Raw genomic sequence first — 20,039 nt, 5'->3', positions numbered from 1 at the left:
AAGAGTTCTTGTGATCTGGCCCTTTGTTCCTGGCTATTATCCATCCATTTATTTCTAGTTTGTGTATGTTGTTCATTCCCTGCCATTCTATTGCACCTTGCATGTTTGCCATTCCCTCCGTAGGTCAGGGATTTTCACTGGGGCCTCGGGTGACAGCTGGGACCTCTCTGTTTCCTGCCTGTGAGGCCCCCTGTCCTCCGTCCTACACCGGCACCCGAAACGTGACACCACTAAACCTGCATTGGTATAATCCATCATCATACTTACATTATGGCAGCTGTCTTTTTTCCTATTTAATTTAATCACAGTCTATAGAGCTGTTTCCAGAATTGCCCCCATACACTATTTCTTTGCTCTTTCATTCCATAAGTCCACAGAATGAGCGAAAGAAGTGAGCAAATTTCGAGCCTGAGTGTGCTGGAAGTGCTTCAGACGTCATTTTTTTTTGAGAGATTTTGTGGAAGTTAATTTGCAAAAATGATTTTGCAGCTAGCTCTCGAGTGTGCATTGGCTGTACACTTGTTGTTGAGGTGCATTATGGGATTGAATGAGTGCACTCAATGTCCACACCACTCCAAATAGTCAGTGTTGGGTAGATTTCTTGTAAATTGTTGTCTGTTACTGATTACAAATTACATCAATTTTGTAGTGTAGTCTATTAGATTACACATTTTATGTAATCTAATCCGACTATATAATCAAAAGGTAATTAATTTGATTATGAGCATTTTAAAATGTAATATAATCTAATTACAAGTACTTTATTTTTGGAATCTGATTACATAATCTAGATTACATTTAATCAGTTACTACCCTGAAAACAGTGCACTATATAGGTAGCGATTTGGGACACAGTTTAGGATTTCACCAGCAGACATTTCAAATTCCAGACTATAAGATTATTAGAAAGTTTCCACCCAGCCTCAATGGAAAGTCCTGGGCAGCTTTGGCTAAATAAGACCCCATTTGAGCCCCTGCAAATGCAACGGGGGTCTCACCTCACACCCTGTTCCATGCGGCCCCCTCTTCAAAGTCTCATACTGGCATGTTCCCAACAAAGTTCAAAATCAGATTGCGTTATGCAATGCATATATAAGATATTGCCTAGCTCATCTGCAGGCAAATTACCGTAATGTGATTAGTGGGTAAAGATATGGCTGCGTAATATGGTTACTGAACGGCAACCATCTTCAAAAATCAGTGTACCCAACTCAGGGTTCCTGCCGACCTTTACAAACACACACACACACACACAATAAAAAAAAATGCCAGGCCAAAGCCATTACACAAGACTTTTTCGGGCTGTATGGTCCATTCTTCCACTGGCACAAAGTGTTTCTTTCCTGGAAAGATGTCGACAGCATCCCTTTTATCTTTCTCTGTCACCTTCCGTCTCCTCCGTGATCAATACAGTGTCAATCACTGTCAGGCCTCACGCCCACATATACAGTCTCTGAGCAGCAGAGCTGGAGACTCGGCACAGAAATGCTGATATAACTGCGGCTGGCTGTGATCTAAGCCTAGCACATAGCTTAGTCAGCTACAGCACCTTGATGAGCAACAAAAACTCAGCAATGAGAGCAGTACGATGTTCTCTGAAGGCTTGCCAACCCTGATATCACATTTTTTTTAAAGTGTAAGAATCACTTCAGTCAATATAAAGGAACATTCATAATCCACCTCTGTAGAACAGAAAATTCAGTCTGACAGTACACAAACACAGACCACAGAGTGATTCACAAAGTGAAAAGTACAGTGAGAGGGGTTTAAAGTAGCCTTTTCTGCCTTTATGAGTGAACCAATTGCCTTCATTTGGAACTATTTTTCTGGCAGAGCAAAATAAACAAAAATTGTCAAAAATGTAAAGAATCAAATACATTACATAACTTTCGCCCTGAGTGAACGCAGAGACGATCTGCAGTTTTTCAGCAGTCCGGCTTTTTAGATTCACACTATAATTCCATCCAGTCTGAGGATATCAAACATGTTTAATATTTTCAGCCAATTTTTTTTAATACATTTGTCATGCATCTCATAGCAACAAGGTGCATATTTCTGCCCGAGTTTGTTGTGTTCAAAAATTACTTGAACAACTTGTTAATTTTATGCTAAATCGGTCACCTCTGACTGTTCAAAATCTACAGATTGGCTCTGACTTTGAGCAACTAGCATTGACAATATTGTGTAATATATTGTGACATTTTGATGAAAGAATATGAAGACAAAAATCACAAAATTCATGTTTAGGAGAAGAAAATGAATGGGTCCACAATATAAACAACAGTGATACTGTAAAAGTTAGCTTTTCAAGCTTTATTTTAACATCATTACAGGACAGTATCAAACAAGTTTTAATACTGAGCTTTCAAATTACACTAGGACAAAACATTCAGTCTCTTTTGTATTTGTTGTGCAATATTTGATGTTAACAACATTTCCTCAATTTGAACAAATCTGAGGATAACAGTCAGTTAAATGCACTTTAACTCCAAAAACGCCTGCCTGTCATAAGCCATCAATGTATTTGGCAAATTTGCTCTTTTGAACAAGAGTATACAATATAAACATGCGGTTTCACCAGAATAATAAATTCAAGACACTTATTTCGATAATACATCCATAATATTTTACATGAAATCTACAGATAAGTCAGGAATATCACCCCAGAAATGTAAGCAAAGAGGTTTCTGTAGCAAATGCATCATATAGCTTATGGAAAACTGGCTTGATCAAAAAACTCAAAGATAGTTAAGCACTGAATTTAACAGTAAGTAAGTGCTGTATGCTACACCTCAGGTCCTGTAATCACAAAGGCTAAAGCACATCGTATATGCTGAGGTATATTCAGACTGGACTTTGGCATAAATCAGTTTAAAGCCTTTGGGACGACAAAAACAGTCCAGCCTTAATCCAACAGTCTTTAGCCTGAATAGCAGCAAAATGCTACCCCTACCATAGCAGACAGTACAAAATGTTCAATAACAGCTGTAGAGCCTTCACATACTGAATGGTTTTTCCAACACAACCTCACGGTAATTCCAAACTATTTCGCATTTTGGCGAATTGATGACTATATTGAATAAATTTGTAATCTGTTTACACCCCACTGACGGTTAGGTTTAGGGATGGAGCTTCATGCTTACTGTTTTCTGAAAATCACATTGTGTGAATTCAAACAAATCGCCACCTTGTAAAATAGTTAGGTTGGTTTTTCCTCCCTATTCTAAGATCTTCAGACCCATAATCCAATAAACAACAGCGTGGAACTAAGCTAAACTGTGGAATATGTGCACCCTACTCCACACATGGAGGTGGAGGGGTTATGGATATCTTTAAGTGGTTTCCTGAGATATGATGGAAATGTTAACTAAGTATGACCCCATAAAACATACTGAGAGCCTGGAAAGCAGGGTCTTCTAATCTTAAACATCCTAAATATTGTCAGTCAGTAGCATTATTGTGGTTAGTTTTTAAGTACATTTATGCAGCCTTTTTACATTAAATAGTCTGTGAAAACACACATTTTATCCCCAGGGTCCAAAAATAACACCTGCCATGCGCCAAACTGAAATAAAATGTGAATTTGGTGCTTAAGTAAATGGTTTTACTGGCCATTTGGCTCACTGCAATAATGCAAATTGCAAGAAACCACTAAAATGAGTGTATAAATGGTTTATGAGAGGTAGCGTTTCATGTAAGGGTGAGTAAAATGGTTGCAAATGTGACAAAAATGTACATTGTTTCAACAAAAAAGTCTAGTTGATATGCATCCATGTGTGATTTCTTGTGTTTCTTGAATGTGATGACAAACCGTGACGTCCAATTTGCAAAGAAATGAAAAAAAGCATCATTATAGGATGAGTTCCAATCAGAATATACGTTCTCATTCCAGTCACAATTTATGTATGTATTGGTAAACACATTTCTACATTTTTTTTGTGATGCTGCCTTGAATTTATTTTTGAGTAAGGTGTTTGAATCAGACTTCAGAGATGTTACTGAGTTTGACTCCAACATTAAGTTTGATTAGTATCAAAAAATATTGAAGATACTGAATGTTGGTACTGTATATGGTATGCTGGCACTTCTGAACAACCATCAAGCGATGTTTGTCAATTTAACAGTCATTTGGCTTATAATTGTGCCATTTTATGAGCTCTTAAATTCCATTTTTTCTTCAGTTTACCCATTATTGGGCTGTATGGCAACGAGTTAATTTTGGACCCAGAATGCAAAACTGTACTAAACCTAATGTACATCAGTGTTATTTAAGATAATGAAATTATTAGGTTTCTCCCAAGGCCAAACACCAGTTTGGTCTAAGCCTGCATAATATTACATTTAAAGATATGAGCCACTTTTGTTTTTTCAGTTACATGCCTTGATAATGATCTCTGCTGACATGTCTACAGCAATCTCAGCCTCATGCAAAATACTATAGTAACAACGTCACATTGCATTCCACATACAGAGCACCCTATGTGAGGGAAGGTGGGGTGGACCAGGAGAAAACGGCTTTTCTCTGAAACAGTACTACAGTACTTTGAGGTATTGAGAAGTCCTTTACCCATCTCCAACAGGCAACCAACTCACCTGTTTCCTCTTAGTGCAGCCAACCACGCTGGCCAAACGTTGAGCCAGGGCCGAATGGCAGGCAGCAGAGGCTGAATGAATTGAGAATGGCGTCTGAAGTCCTGTTAGAGTTCTTAAGAGCGCGAGCACAAACGTGGCTTTGCCAAGCGTTCCTTTCCCGAGTGAGCAACATGGCCCCTCAGCATCATGTCAACAGAGGAGTTCAGCTAATGTGTTTGTGATAATTCCATCAATGATTTCTACTCTCAGTTTATCCACTGAATCTACGGTTGTCGTTTATATGGATCTCGCCAGCTGAAACGAGACACTACTTTCTTTTGTCCTCATGTGAAATACTTGCAGTTTGTTGAGTCAATGAAACAGTCAGCTGTGCACTTGAGGTGTCCATAAGATCTGTGGACAGAAATACAGGGATGTTATTTGGACTAATTTAATTTAATCAAAGCACAATTCTTACAAAATATTATTTTAATATAATATTGTGCTAGAGTATAGTAGTCAGTAAAAAAATTTATATTATTCAAACTCTTTGGGACGAGAAAATGGCTCATTTTCCTTGAGGGGGATTTTAGCTTTGTCCTATCCATTTTAAACAGGCTTGAACAGTCTTACCCAGGCAAAAAGGATCTGCATGTGTGAAAGCCAAAATCCTTTCCGTCACACTCCTCTGCCTCTTCATAGCGATATCCATCCCCACAATAAGCAAGTTTGCACTCTGAGAAAGCGAAAAAGACAAAAGGAGAAGCAAAAGATTAGTGAAATTTACCTTAAAAACCTGGCAGCTATATGGTAGCAAATGTACATTTTAAGCTTTACAGACTGAACTCAAATTAAAAACATAGATTTCATGAACTGAAATAATGTTAATATACCAAATTAAGTTGGGTCTTAGCGCCATTTCATCAGAATCTTTCGACTGATAGCAACAGTCATCAACTCGTGTGTAGCCTTATAGCACGGCAGGTTACGCAATGCTCGTTCCCTTATCTCAGGGATCTGAGGTTACATTAGAAACCAGAGGATTCCCTATCGAACAGTCTCTCCCGTTGCATCGCTACGCATATGGGGAACACATCCAATGGCACCATACTATAAGCAAGTGTAGAACGAAGCTGCTCTGTGAGCCCAGCCCCAGAGCACCCGTAATGATGCCCCCTAAGAAGCATGACCCAATTATATGCCTCCAGGCTGGGGTCCATGTTACAAGACCTTCTTCACTCGCAGAAGGGATTAGGTAAACTAAGCGGACAAAATCCATGCCTGAAGGCCAGGGACCTCCAAGACATAAAATCTGGCGAAGGTAAACAGCGAAAACCAGTCGGCAGCTGCACAGATATCACCCATTGAAACTCCGCTGGACCAAGCCCAGGAGGAGGACATTCCTCTGGTAGAATGGGCCCTCAATCCAATAGGACACTGCAAATCCACTGAGGCGTAAGCCAGGGCTATAGCTTCAAATATCCAGCAAGATATAGAAGTCTCTTCTTCGTGACTGCCAGCCCTTTAGAGTGGCCTCCGAAGCAAACAAAGAGCTGCTCTGAATGCCAGACGTGGCTAGAGTGCTCCATTTAAACTCTAAGAGCCCGAACCGGGCAGAGTAAAGGAAGTGTTAGGACGAGCCAGAAGGGTGATAACTTGTGCTCCGAATGGAGTGGAGAGCACCTTAGGCACATAGCAGTGTCTTAGTTTGAGGATGACTACAGTCGTTAGGCCCAAAATCAAAGGCGAAAGGTGCCACATACACTTTGAGCATGGAAGGAGTGCACCCTTTGTCCAGCAGCTCTTGCAGAAAGGTTAACATAGAGGACATGTCACAAGAGGATGGATCCTCGTTCTGTGCTGCACACCAGTCAGAAAAGACTGACCACTTAAAGGCGTAGAGGTGTCTTGTAGATGGGGCTCTAGCCTCCAAAATGGTATTAGCCATTCTCACTGGGAGCTGTAAAGACTCACGTCAAGGGGCCAAACATAAAGGCTCCACAGCTCGGGCCGGGGATGCCAGATCATGCCTCTTGCTTGAAAGAGTTGGTCCTTTTCTCAATGGAATTGGCCAAGGGGATGTCGGTAGCAGGTGAATCAACTCGGGCAACCACATCTGATTACTCCTGAGTGGGGCCACCAAGAGGACCGAACACCCGACTTCCCTGACCAGTCTATAACCTGAGGGAGCAGAGCAATCGAAGGGAAGGCATACAGGCGAGCCAGTTGTTCATTTGCTGTGCACAGCTCCCTGAAGGCATCAGAACTCTGGCCAAACTCATCCATTGTGCAGAGAAGTTCAGCCTGAAAAACTTGGAGTACCACTATTGTGTGAAGCACTGAGCCAGCCTGAGACTTCAGTGTCTTTGAAGTAAAGCAACCTCTGATCTTTACAGAAGGCCAAAGCATTATCAGTCTGGAGGCGGTTCAGCTCCTGTTCGTTATTCACAACAAAGACGCCATCCTTGCTGGTACCACTCGTCTAAGCGGTTGCGTGCGGGCTCTTCAGGAGCCAACCACTCCAAGCCGAGGTCCTCTCCACAGCCTTTGAGAGAATGCGGATCTGCTCACTGTCCATGTTGGGCTGTGTTGGCTGCTTCGAAGGGAGGGTGCTGGGGTCCTCACCGGAACACACCCAATCTTCTGCATCTGAAGCTGTCAGCAACTTAGAGTCATCGGTGACAACTTGTTCGTGCTGCTACACGACTGAACAAATCAGGCTATTTAAATAGAGAAACAGTTATTTAAATGAAAAACCATCAAATGTGAGTTGTCACACTGGGAATGTCAATTTATAGTTTTTCACTACAAATTATAAGACAACATTCTTTTTCACTTCCAAAAATGTTACATTTAACAGTATTTTACTGTAAAATTACATGATATTTATTTATTTACTTTTTACAGTTTCTCACAGTATAGAATAAGGGTACTTACTGTTAACCAGTTAACAGGTTTTTACAGTTAAAATTTCATTTTTTTTTTACAGTGAGAGAAAATGTATAGTCTTGCAAAATAAACTCTGATGCATGCCAGCACATTATTCAACTTATTACATGGCACACAAAATAAATAAAATAAATGAACACACACAAAAATACTCCGCTTCACGCTTGTGGCCGCATTACCAATTTGGGTATGCATTATTTTCCTAATAATTCAACGGCCCGTCTTCAAATATTCCTTACATAAAATATTGATTTGATTGGTAAATCATTAAATGAGAAGAAAGATAGCACCGTGTGACACAAGGCCTGAAACCAGCACAACTATGTAAGACATGCCTGGGACAAGAGCCAGCTCTACAGTTTAGCAGTCATTGTACAAAAATATTTGACCGCAGAATGCAGTGATCGACCAATCAGAATGGAGTATCCCAGAGCACCTTGTAATGAATTACGAGCACATATGTTGGGGTGACTTCTGAATGAAGGTGTTATTCTCGGCTTTATTTGCTATACAGGACTGAATTATTCCCATTTTAGAACGCACTCTCACGTTAAACTGCATGACAGCATGTTGTTGGGAATAAGCTGTCAGCTGGAGCGCCTCCGTTTCAACCTGATACTTACTGACACAGCCATCTGTGACCACCTTATTTCCATCATCACACTCCTCTCCGTTCTCGACTTGCACGATGCTGTCTCCGCAGAAACCCTCCTGGTCAGGATCACGCTCCATCGACTGGAACGGTGTTAACTACAATCAAAGAGTCTTTTACAGACCTTGGAGACTAAAATCACTATGTGTGTAAAACTATTATGAAACAAGATGCATTTCAAAAACAGTCAGACTGACATGAAATTCTTTTGGGAAGCTGACATATTAACATGCTACAATTCATATTTTATTTTTGCATTTATAATTAGCCTACTATACATAAAGTTTTATGACATCATTTGACAAACTACATAAAATATTTGCAATTTAAAAAAATAATTTGTCACATCACTGGGCTCTTAAAAATATGAAATTTAAAAATATAAAATCAATCATAAATTAAAAATAATTAAAGTATATTAAATCAATTAAAGCAATACACTACAGGTGAATAGGGTAATAACTATTATAATTTTTATTATTACTATAAATATGTATATTATATAATATTAAAACTATTATTAACTGTTAAATATCACCATGCTTCCTCCTTTTGTTAAATTACTGTACATTAAGACAACTGTTTTTATTACAAGTTTTCTGAAATGTTGTGTTTAAATACGTAAATGAGGCATTAATGTACTAATTTGCATACATTTACAAAAAAATCTGAACATTGGATATATATTACTACAAAGGGGACTTTGGATATCACTATATAAATCAGAAAATAATGTCAACAGGTAGAAAAAAAACTAAAAAACATTTAACAAATCTTCAATTTTCAAATAATTATATATGAACAAACCCCTCTGCAAAAAACGTTAGAATATAGATAGGAATAAAACTGTAAAGCTTGGTATATGTAAGTGATACTGAAGTGGATTTCTGGCTCCGTGCAAGAGAAAAAAACTAATTTTGAGAAAACGGCCTTTAATGATATGAATTGTAAAAGATATCTACAGACACAAATAGATAAATTGTTATTTTAAAAAAACAAAACTTAAATATGTATTTTGGATTTTGAAAGAAGTCTGAAAGAAGACAAGCTATGGAAGCAAAATAGCCAAAATTGACCAGTGTGGGAAAAAAACAATGATTTTGTGTGTTGTGTCTTGTAGTATTTATAATAAAAATATAAACTAAATAGTAAACCTTTTATACAACCTAAAATGTGCTTTTCCTAACACTTTCATATCATTTTAACACTAAAAAGTGCAAGTAACATGCCATCTGTCCATTTATAAATTGGATTTTGTTTAGATCACATTATTAATGGGCACCTGAATTGGCATCCAGCCACCAATATCTTTGAAGTAAAGCGACCTCTGATCTTTACGGAAGGCCAAAGCATTATCAGTCTGGAGGCGGTTCAGCTCCTGTTCGTTATTCACCACAAAGATCTGCAGCACAGGCATTAAATATTATCAGCTGCTTTACTGGCAAAATGAATTGAATGGTTTTAAAATTGAATATCATCCAAAAATAACAATCAATCCAGTGCAGTGCACAGATATCTGGGAATATTCAGGCTTAGTTTGTAAAGCGTGATGGCATTGCTGGCTTACCACTGGCACTCTGGGATAGCTGCCCCAGTGGTCAAAGGAGGGGACATTACAGCCGCAGCGTCCCAGGCTGCCAGGTTGTCCCTTCTCTCCTTTCTGTCCTACCATGTACAGTCCTGGAGGAGAGGTAAACAACATTAAGCCGAAGGCATAAATGTCCCTCCATGTGATGCAAAGTAATGGAGTGATTTTAAGAGCTACTAAACCTGGACTTCATCTATCATGAAGAGAAAGCAATTGAGTTAATATGCACAGAAACCAAAACAAGACAGCAGCTGTCCTGTGAATAAAGTGATGACATAATATTTGTAATTCTGCAAGAAGCTTGGCTGCTCCGGCCGTCAGTTAAGGACATGATGTCATGGCTTCAGTCTCCTTTGGGGCTTCTGTTTTAGTCATGGCTCAGGTTGCTTCTGAAGCTAAATAGACCAGTGGTGGGATTTCCTGTGGTGATTTAAGATCCATGTGCTTCACCGTCTGCACATGGCGAATGCTGCAATATCATCATGTGATCTTGAAAGGGCCGTTACCACTATAAACACTGAAGAGGACAAGACCCCCCTCCACCTCCCAATAATTAGAAATGGCCAAATTTTCTTAATTTGAATTCATTATTTTTAGATTATTATTCTTGATTATTTTATGTTCCCCAAATAAACTATACTTTTTTTTTTAGAGACCACAAGAGATTTGAGAAAAATTAGCACTTGTATGTAAATTTAATACCTGAGGCGGGCAAACCAGGAGGGCCAGGGTGACCAGGGGCCCCCTGAGGGCCTGCTGGACCCATGGGTCCAGTTGTCCCAATGTCACCTTTTGCACCCTGCATCAGAAATCAATAATAACAGTCATTTATTTACAATGCTTTTGCACTGTTATCATGTTGTTATTATGTGTTTGGTGATGGATCACCTGCTTTCCTCTTTTTCCTGGGCGGCCGGTGGGTCCCCTGTTCCCTGAGCTTCCAGGTTCTCCTTTTGGGCCCATTTCACCCTGAGAAATTATTTTTAAATCACATATAAGATTGCCTTTGTTTCATTATGTTAACAAATAATAGACCAATTATTTTTAATATATAATACCAACTACCCCATAACTTAAACAATATTTATAATAATATGCAGTAATATTTTCAGAACCTTCTGGCCAAGCATTCCAGGAAGACCCATTGATCCCTGAAACAGTACAAAAATTTACAAAAAATAAATGATGGATTAGACCGGTTATAATTTGCAGTATAAAACTAATTGCACTATGGTAACTTACCTTGTCACCTTTTAAGCCAATTTCACCTCTGAAACCTTGTGAACCCTAACAGGACAAGATTAAAAAACAGCAAAAGAATAACTTAACTATGAACAACTAGGGTACAAAATTAAAGAATGAACTGAATGATAAAAGTGAGTTCAGAGAGGTAACTCACTTTTTCTCCCTTATGTCCAGATAAGCCCTGCAATAAATGAACAATATTCAGCGAACAGAGTACAGTATTTTATGTCCATATGACAAGGCAGTATGACTGTAGGAGTCCTAATTCAGGAAAAAAAAAAGGCTGTCCAGACCTTGGGTCCAATTGGTCCTCTTGCCCCCGGCATTCCCATCAGCCCAGGGTCGCCTTTCTCCCCCTATTAAAAACACAAGGGTCACAGGAATAACATTGTCACAGTTTCCAGAAAAATATTAAGCAGCTCAACTCTTTTCAACTGATAATAATCAGAAATGTTTTTTGAGCACAATTCAGCATATTAAAATGACTGATTCTGAAGGATCACGTGACACTGATGACTGGAGCAATGGCTGCTGAAAATTCAGCTTTTCTATCAGAGTAATAAATAACATTTGAAAATATATTAAAATAGAAGACTATTTTAAAGTGTAATAATATTTTACAGCATTAATGTTTTTACTTTATTTTTGATTAAAAACATGCAGCCTTGGTGAGCATTTTTTAATGTTGAGGATGGAATTAATTACTCACTTTAGGCCCAGTTGGTCCTTGCCATCCGCTTGGTCCCTGTCGTCCTGGGAGACCAGGAGGGCCAGTGCGTCCCTGTAACACATGCAGCATCATTTTACACACACAGAGAAATATACATTTAAAAGTACTGTAAGCTTTAAATCAGCTCCATATATCATTGCATTTTGGAAAATTTCACTGAAATTAATGTCTTGATAAAGTGTTCGTGGCTTAATAAACGTCCAATAAACGTCCAATCTTCGATGGCTTAAAAAACGTCCAAACGTCCAATCTTTTTGCATGCTCAGATTGCTGACATTATTTTGGCTGATATATCTTTAGTGCACAGGTTTTGGCCGTCTAATGCAGTGGCTCAGAGCAGTTACCGCACAAAATAAAATGATTAGGACCATTTTAATTAAAACATAATTTTATTACACAAATTCATTAAGTATTAATTGACAAAATAGTCCCTGATATAACAGAACTTGATAAATTATGAGTTTTAGCACAGATGGAATACTGTATTCATCAATGTTTTGTTTTTGTTTTTTTTAGTAATTCTAGTATTTTTTTCCAGTTATAACCAAGGCAACATTTCTTAAACTTTTTTAAGTTTAAGTTTTGTAAAGATTAAAAAAAAAAAAAAAAAAAAGTTTCTCTTTGGGCCAAACATCATATTTTTGGATCTCTTTTCATTTAAATTTGGAAAAAATAGCTTAAAAACATAGTTTAATTTCTATAAGCAATCTAAGCTATAAGATAAGATAGATTTGGGTGTTGTCGGCATATAGCTAAAAAGACACGCCATATTTATCAAAAACAGAAACCAGGGGAGCATAAACAGGGAAAACAACACAGGTCCAAGAATTGATCCCTGCGGAACACCGCAACCAAAAGTTATATGTTTGAAGAACAAGTGATGCCTCAGACCAGAGAAGTTCAGTCCTAGAGTTCAGCTCCAACCCTGAGAGAAAAAAAAAAAAACTCAACTACCTATAGCCTTAGTAATTTTGAAGACATTGATTAACTTGTTCAGGTGTGTTTGATTGGGGTTGGAGCTAAACTCTGCAGGACAGTGAGACTCTTGGACCGAACTTGCCCCATGCCCCAGATGAACCTATTTGACAAATCAGAGTGAAATCACTGTAATACAGTAACACCCACAAAGTCTCCAGCTGGGACAGGAGTATGTCACCTCTAAAAGGAGAGCCATGTATTTCCCTGAATCAGTCATGAGAATTCTTCTTATATTTGTATTTTATTTCATTTAAGCTTTGAATTACAGAAAATTAGTTAATGGTAACATTAATAGAGTACATTGGAAATGTAATTGAGACAGGCATGTGGCCAAATGTAAAGAACCCAAATGGTCTACAGAAATCAAATATTTACGATTTCACTGAGTATCAGCTAGGTTTCATGGCCGCCATCCCTTTTCCAATGCATCTAATGTGTGTAACACCTAAAGACGATTGGCTGCTAAATTGCAGGGCAGTAAGGACAAGGTGAGGACAACATGTCTTCTGAGTGCTCTGAGGGACAAAACAGTCATCAGAAGAGATGGAGAGAGAGAGAGAGAGAGAACAAACTAAACCAAGCCCCATCAGTCTCCTGGCTTTAATTAAATTATGTGCTAAGGGCAGGAGCCGGGCATTGTGCGAGAGCGAATGATTTATTGGGCTGCCCCAGCACTAAGCTAAATTACTATGCAATGCTGCAAAGCTTCCTACACCAGCAGCACTCCACTCTCAGTGCCTGTTTGGAGTAAAACAATGCACCAGCACACCCAAAATCCTGTGCAGCAGTTTAGTGGCTTCTCGGTTTACCCGAAGCCCCGCTGTAGGTATTACTGACTCTGGTCCCAAATGCCTTCCAGGAAACCACACAAGCCCACAATGTGATTGTGGGACAGGAGCCATGGGGATATTCCATTGTGGATTGAACCTAATGATGGTGACCACAAATGTCCCCTAATGTTTAGCTCTCTGCTGCTTATAACATACAGAAGATTATGTGGAATCATGTGACCTGTGTATCTGTGTCAAGGTTGCGCTTGCTTTGAATTTCCTTCAGCTCACGTTATGCTGCAGCTGTAAAAGTGTGTACATCTCTCATACCTTCTTCTTCCCTTTTTTTCAAAGTAAATCTACTTAATGGAAAACAGAGGACAGTGAGTCTCACCTTTTGTCCGGGTCTTCCAATTTCACCCTAACAACATATAGGAGGGAATAAGCACAGAGTCAGTTCATCATTGTGTTGCAGCATACACAGTCTTGAGTGTCACTGAATAGTTTATAACGTCATCATTTCTTAAGTTATAATTTTTAGCAAAAACAGTTGAAACTTTCTTCAAAATATCTTCTTTAGTGTTTTCTGAGCCTGGTTCAGTGTTAGTACCTAGTTATTACACAGTTATTATAATTACTATAATAAGTACATAGTATGTGCGTGCTGATTAGGACTGTAAAATAAAGTGCAACCATAACAAGAATCTTATTTGCTTCCTCAACTCACTGGACCACTTAGTCAGCCTATTTTCTCTCTCGTTCTTAATTGCTTTTCATGCAGTTGTGTGTTTGTATATATTTACATAAGTATGAGTCGTACCTTATCTCCCTTTGGTCCCTTTGGTCCTGGCAGTCCAGCAGGACCCTGATCATAAAACAAACATAACTTTTTAGTGCTTATCCAAAACCTTTTGCTAAAGCCTTAGGAGCAATATTAAATTTTTTTTATTTTGACCAAGAGTGTTGATTACAACTTATAATTATTGTAAGCCATTTCAATACCAAAATGATGACTGTTTCCAAACATGTTTCCCAAACACTCCTCCTGCCTTCTATTGGTTAACATAAAAGCAATAGTCCCAACCAAAACTCAAACAAAACAATGATCAAAGCATCACAGCATTGGTACTTCTTGTGGAAATCAGCCTATGAATGGCTGTAGTTGGAAAATGTTTTAATGAAAAAATTATGCGCTACGCATTTAAAATTATCATCGCTGTTGCAAACTTCAGTGTTACAAAAGATTGCATTTATAATGTTTTTGGCTGACAATCTCAATAATATTCGCTACACAATTGATAACCTTATGACAGAGATCAAACTGTATTGAGATCGGACTGAACTTGCAGGGCAGGGGTGAACTCTCTCTTGGGGTTTTGAGAGTCTGTGGGTGTCTCTCTTGGGGTTGTTTCTAAGAATGGAGCAGAGGCTGGCAATGGAAAAAGGTCTATTTCCATCTGCTCTAAATGTGGCGCGTTAATGGCCTGCTGTGTCGTGGGGGGCCAAACTGGTCACATCCGTGTCACTACAGAAAGACGTCTGGGGAACTCACACGGGTCTCACATGCTGAGAGGGTTATGAAGGCTAATTACAGAGCTGGAACTGACCATTGTGACAACCCAATACTCTGCTTCCTTGAAGCACCAACTACGCATGTGAATTGCTTTTACTTATAAAAGTGTTAGACAGTTTTTAACATTTGGGTTTGTCAGGGTATGTACATGCAAATATAGCTAATGGGTCAGTGATATGACCCTTTTTTTTGTCTGGGTCAATTCTTATGTTAAGAAATAAAAATAAAAATGGCATTAATAAATCCTCTTCTACGATGGGTTAAGTTTTAAATTTCTGAATTAAATAATTTAGATTTAAAGTAAAAAAGGGGTATAGTATAAAGTAATTTAAGTAATTTATGTGTGTGTGTATATATATATATATATATATATATATATATATATATATATATATCAGGGTGATACAGCTGTCCTGATATCATAATATTAAAAATAATGAATTAAAAGAATGACATTTCTTAAGTAGTTTGGTCTAATTTTTTATTAATATTTCTCACAAAGAATATTTTAATCAAACTGCTTCACTAACTGAAATATTTGAATTATTTAAACTTTTAAATATTTGAATAACATTTTTTTCACATTACCAAATCAAGGTCTAGTGAAGTGGCCATCATTTAGAAACATGCAGCAACAAATTATAAGTAATTTGACCTTTTTATAAAATGGCAAGTTTTGGTTGTAAAATGTCATGTGGTGCGATAAAGCATAATATATGAATGAATAATTCTCATTAAAAATACATACATTTTAATACATAATAACTTTTTTAAAATAATGATCATGATAAACCCACATGTATTAAAGGTGTAGTAAGGAAGATTCTTTTACTTGATAGTTACACCACATGACATTTTAAAGCATTAAACTGAAACTCTTCTGGTATAAAAATGATATAAAAGTTTTTTAAACCATATGAAAGCAACACTAAACGAGATTTTTCCTTTTTTTCATTGGCCCTTCTTTCTGTCTAGCTTGTCAAATGTTCTTGTACACAGTCTTTGCCATTTGAACAGTATACAAAATCAACCTAGCCTCCAAACAGAACAACTATAGATCATTGCGGCATGACATTTCACTCAATGTGGAAAAAGCTGCTAACAGATGCATGGTTTCATTTTAAAATCGTGTACATTGTGTGTCAAAAATGGATGTAAATATGCCTTAAAGTCACCTGTTTCATAGATGGACATCCAACTATGTTTCATCCTCAACAAGAAAACTGGAAGCACATACCTGAGGGCCAGGAGGTCCTGCTGGTCCCTGAGGCCCTGGGGAGCATGTGTGAGGTGTGGGATTGTGTGGGACAATTGGTGGAACATCAGTCTCAGTCTATAAGAGAAGTCATAGAAAATTACATCAGGAAACGATGGAAATGGGAAAATGTTAAGTAAAAAACAGCCCATAAAGTGTTACAGTCTTCGCGGTTTCAGTGGTTCAGTGATGTCATTTATCTATTATATTTCTTTATCAACATAAACTATTGTGGTCATTTAGAAAGACATAATGTATTTATTGACACCCTGAACCCTGTGGTACCTGGAACCTACACATGAAATCCAGGTGCTTGATCAGGGGTCATGCATCAGGACTCACCAGAGGGCTCTGCCGCCACAGTGGAAGGGGTGGAGGGAAGAGAGGGGGCGGAGGTGGACTCAGTAAACAGCAGGGGTTGAATTTCTTCCTGGTTTCCAGCAACTGGAGATCTAGATGAAGGGAAATAAGGTTCATGAGGAACATGTCAATAGACATGTGGTCCAACAGAACAGTGTTTCTCTCCACTGTTTTTGAAAAAAGGGACTGAAACACATGACTATGTGTGTTTGATATTATGATACTTATCAGGTAGATTAAATGAAGAGTGTAATGAAAGGTCCTCCATTACTAAAACTAAAGATTGATCTGCAAATATGTAATGCTGGAGCTTTTCTTAGAAATAACTTTTCTGAGGCATTTAAAATGAGTCAGTCAATGGGATTTTAGTGAAGTTTTAGGGATTTTTTTCACAGATGCATTTACTATAAGAATATGATCCACTAACATCTGACAATCACTGTCAAATCGTATAACAGTACATGTATTGTTTTATCATTTGAAACTTGTTTTGAACAGTTTTGCTGTAAAAAAAATATTTTTTTATTTAAAATCTTATAAATAAATATTTAGTGTTAATTTTTTTCACTTTTTACAAGTACATAACAATGAACACACACACATAAAAGTTTTAAAAAATACCATTATTGTTGCGCAGAAGCAATAGTGACCATAAATAAATAAAGTACATACCCCTATTGTTGTGCAGAAGAAATAGTGACTATTTATTTAAATAAATAAATACATACTTTAAAATAGAATGTTAACTTTGCAAAATCAAGCACTTGCCTAATTAAACTTTTCACTGCAGTGTTGGCTGACAAAATTGAAACACAGCCATTTTGCCATTAGAGATAATAACCAGAAATAATTCATTGACGCCTTTAGGGAAATGTATTGCAAAATTATGACAAAATATTTACTTTATTCTTATTACAGGCCTGCAGACTCCGAATTGTTGAGTATAGTATTGAAACGCAAATTGTACTTTCCCATAATATTCAAGCCAATCTATACTGGCACACATTTCAGAGCATAACATGTTTGCACACAATATACTGTATATCAAAAAAGACTTTTTAAAGAGCAGTGCAACCTAATTCATGTTATCAATATTCTGCAACTGCATTTACTTAATTTGCATGACTCATGAATTTACAGAGTCAGTCAAATATGTTTTTGTTGGTGTTTCGTTGGTGCAATTAATTTGATTTGCATGTCATGTGCAAACATACTTCTCTCTGTAAGAGAAAACCCTTAATATCAGCATACCAAACATGTGTAGAAAAAGAGTGATGTCTTACCTGTTGGAAGAGGGAATATATTATCCACGTAAGAGAATGATGCCACATAGCAGAGGAGTTGAAAATATAGTCCAAGTGTGAACAGAATCATGCTGCCGGCTGCAGTCTACCTCCAATAGGACCGAAGAGTGATCTGAGGCAGTCCCGCACTACTGCTCTCTCTCCCCGCCTCTCTCTCTCTCTCTCGCTCACACACACACACACACACACACACACACACACACACACTAGATCCACGCCTTTAGGAGAAGTGAATGCCAGCCAATGTCTGTTACACCTCTCCCATGTATTGGCCCTGAGCTAAATATACAAGAGGCAGCCGGTCAGCTGCCCTCTGTAGCCAATATTAGCCTGTTACTACTGCCAGCGCCGCCTTTGTTTCCCCTGCCTCAAATGGACAGAGAAAACAAAACAGTATGGATAGATATGACATTGAAATGACAGGGTGTCATGCCAGAGGCAATGTTGAACTACTGCCATTCATTTATCGATAACACCACCCTGCAACAATTTTGCTGAAGGAAATCCAATACTTATTTCTTATTCATTTTGAGGTGCTGCTTCCAAAGTGCCAAAGTCCAAACTGTGTGTTTTGCTTTAGCATGTCACATTTTCTCACATAATATGATTCACGTTTCATAGCATTTTTTGCTTTTGACAACCATATGTAAGGTGAAGAAGTCTTCTATTATCCTCTAATACCTGAACCATGATTCATATTTTCCTCTGAGCCAGGTTAGAACTATCTGTTCAATTTCCTCTCATATAAGAATGATTTTGAAGATACTGACTATATGACTAAACCAAAGTTAAAATTATCACATGCAAACATAGCCCAGCTGTTTTCTGCTATATCTGTGGGCGTTTTACTACAGTTGTTATTTTAGCATCATTGAGATACTGTTATAGTTTGTATTATTATATTGAGTTATTATATTTTTGTATCATATCTTTTTTTTTAATTCATTTTAATTTTACATTTTTAGTCATTTTGTTGTGTTTTTGTCTTTGTTTTGCACGTCTATAGTTTTTATTCATTTTTGTTTCAGTTTTAGTACAGTTGTTTAGATAACTATAATAACACTGTTAACAACATCCACACAGCAAGAGAAAATTGCAGATTTTGTGAAAAAAAAAAAAAAAGTTATGTGACATTAAGGCTCGGTTTCATAGACAGGGCTTAGCCTAAACTAGGATTAGGCCATAGTTCAATTAGGACATTTAAGTAATTTTTATAAACATGCTTAGAAAAAAGCATTACTGGTGTGCATCTTAAGACAAAACAAAGGCACTGATATATTTTAAGATCAGTCAGTGCAAATTTCTTTCAGTTGAAACAGCTCAGATTTACATTTTAGTCTAGGACTAGGCTTAAGCCTTGTCTGTGAAACAGGGGGTAAATGGAGTATTTCCATTCCTCCACAGATTGTAAGCAGGGTTTTTATAATATTGAAATAAAGTACTTGATGTACTAAAATAACTAAAACTTAATAAAAACTTAAAAATGGAAAATATAAAAACAAAAACTGACTCAAAATATTAAATGTCTTTTTGTCATTAAAACTGCTTTTATTTTGATAAGTGCTTTAAATATGTATATTTTGAAAAATCTTATTTCCTATTTTGTAAAGAAACTGCTTGTGATTGTAAGCTTTTTGGAAATCAGCACAACTTTATTAGTAATCTCAGTTTATATAGAATGACAGAGAGTCAAATTTGCTGTGGGCAAAACTACACACTGGTGTTCACTTATCAAAACCAGTGTGATAACTTGGTGTGACCATCTGCAATGTCTGAACTGGAGGTCTTGAATCTGAGACGGGTTGCCACTGGCATGTGATGTACACACATGCATAAAATGACAGAATTAGCCTGCATGCTCTGTAGTGGAATATCACAGATGTTTTCCAGCCCCTCACGTCTATCTCACCCTCCACTACTCTCTGTGTCCTTTTTTTTTTTTTCAGGACTTATCGACCACCACTACTCACAATTTATTGGCGCCTTTACTTTCCCTCAGAATTAATGACAGAGCAATTATGAAGAGCGCCGTTTAAAAGCCTGATGGGAGATGCAGTCTGTAA

General features: G+C 37.6%; 1 protein-coding gene across 2 annotated transcripts; it reads right to left on the bottom strand.

Moving 5' to 3' along the window:
- Window positions 1–635: 635 nt before the first annotated feature.
- colq (collagen-like tail subunit (single strand of homotrimer) of asymmetric acetylcholinesterase) lies at window positions 636–19,968 on the bottom strand. 2 transcript variants are annotated; one of them, XM_058746722.1, is made up of 17 exons: window positions 17,956–19,968; window positions 16,655–16,764; window positions 16,295–16,390; window positions 14,305–14,349; window positions 13,879–13,905; window positions 11,716–11,787; window positions 11,300–11,362; window positions 11,161–11,187; window positions 11,004–11,048; window positions 10,877–10,912; window positions 10,650–10,730; window positions 10,464–10,560; window positions 9,741–9,853; window positions 9,456–9,575; window positions 8,145–8,271; window positions 5,206–5,308; window positions 636–4,986 (listed from the first exon to the last, which is right to left on the bottom strand). In XM_058746722.1, exons 1-17 carry the CDS (start codon window positions 18,044–18,046, stop codon window positions 4,917–4,919), a joined length of 1,323 nt encoding a protein of 440 aa, XP_058602705.1. In that variant the 5' UTR covers window positions 18,047–19,968; the 3' UTR covers window positions 636–4,916. The 2 variants fall into 2 exon arrangements, 1 of the variants encoding a protein (XP_058602705.1); XR_009266349.1 differs by having other exon boundaries at window positions 4,950–4,986; window positions 5,206–8,271.
- Window positions 19,969–20,039: the final 71 nt, after the last annotated feature.

This window comes from Onychostoma macrolepis, chromosome 16 (genome assembly GCF_012432095.1).
Source record: "Onychostoma macrolepis isolate SWU-2019 chromosome 16, ASM1243209v1, whole genome shotgun sequence".
Taxonomy (NCBI): domain Eukaryota; kingdom Metazoa; phylum Chordata; class Actinopteri; order Cypriniformes; family Cyprinidae; genus Onychostoma; species Onychostoma macrolepis.
Note: the sequence above shows the minus strand (reverse complement) of the source record. Positions and strands in the feature narration are given on the sequence as shown.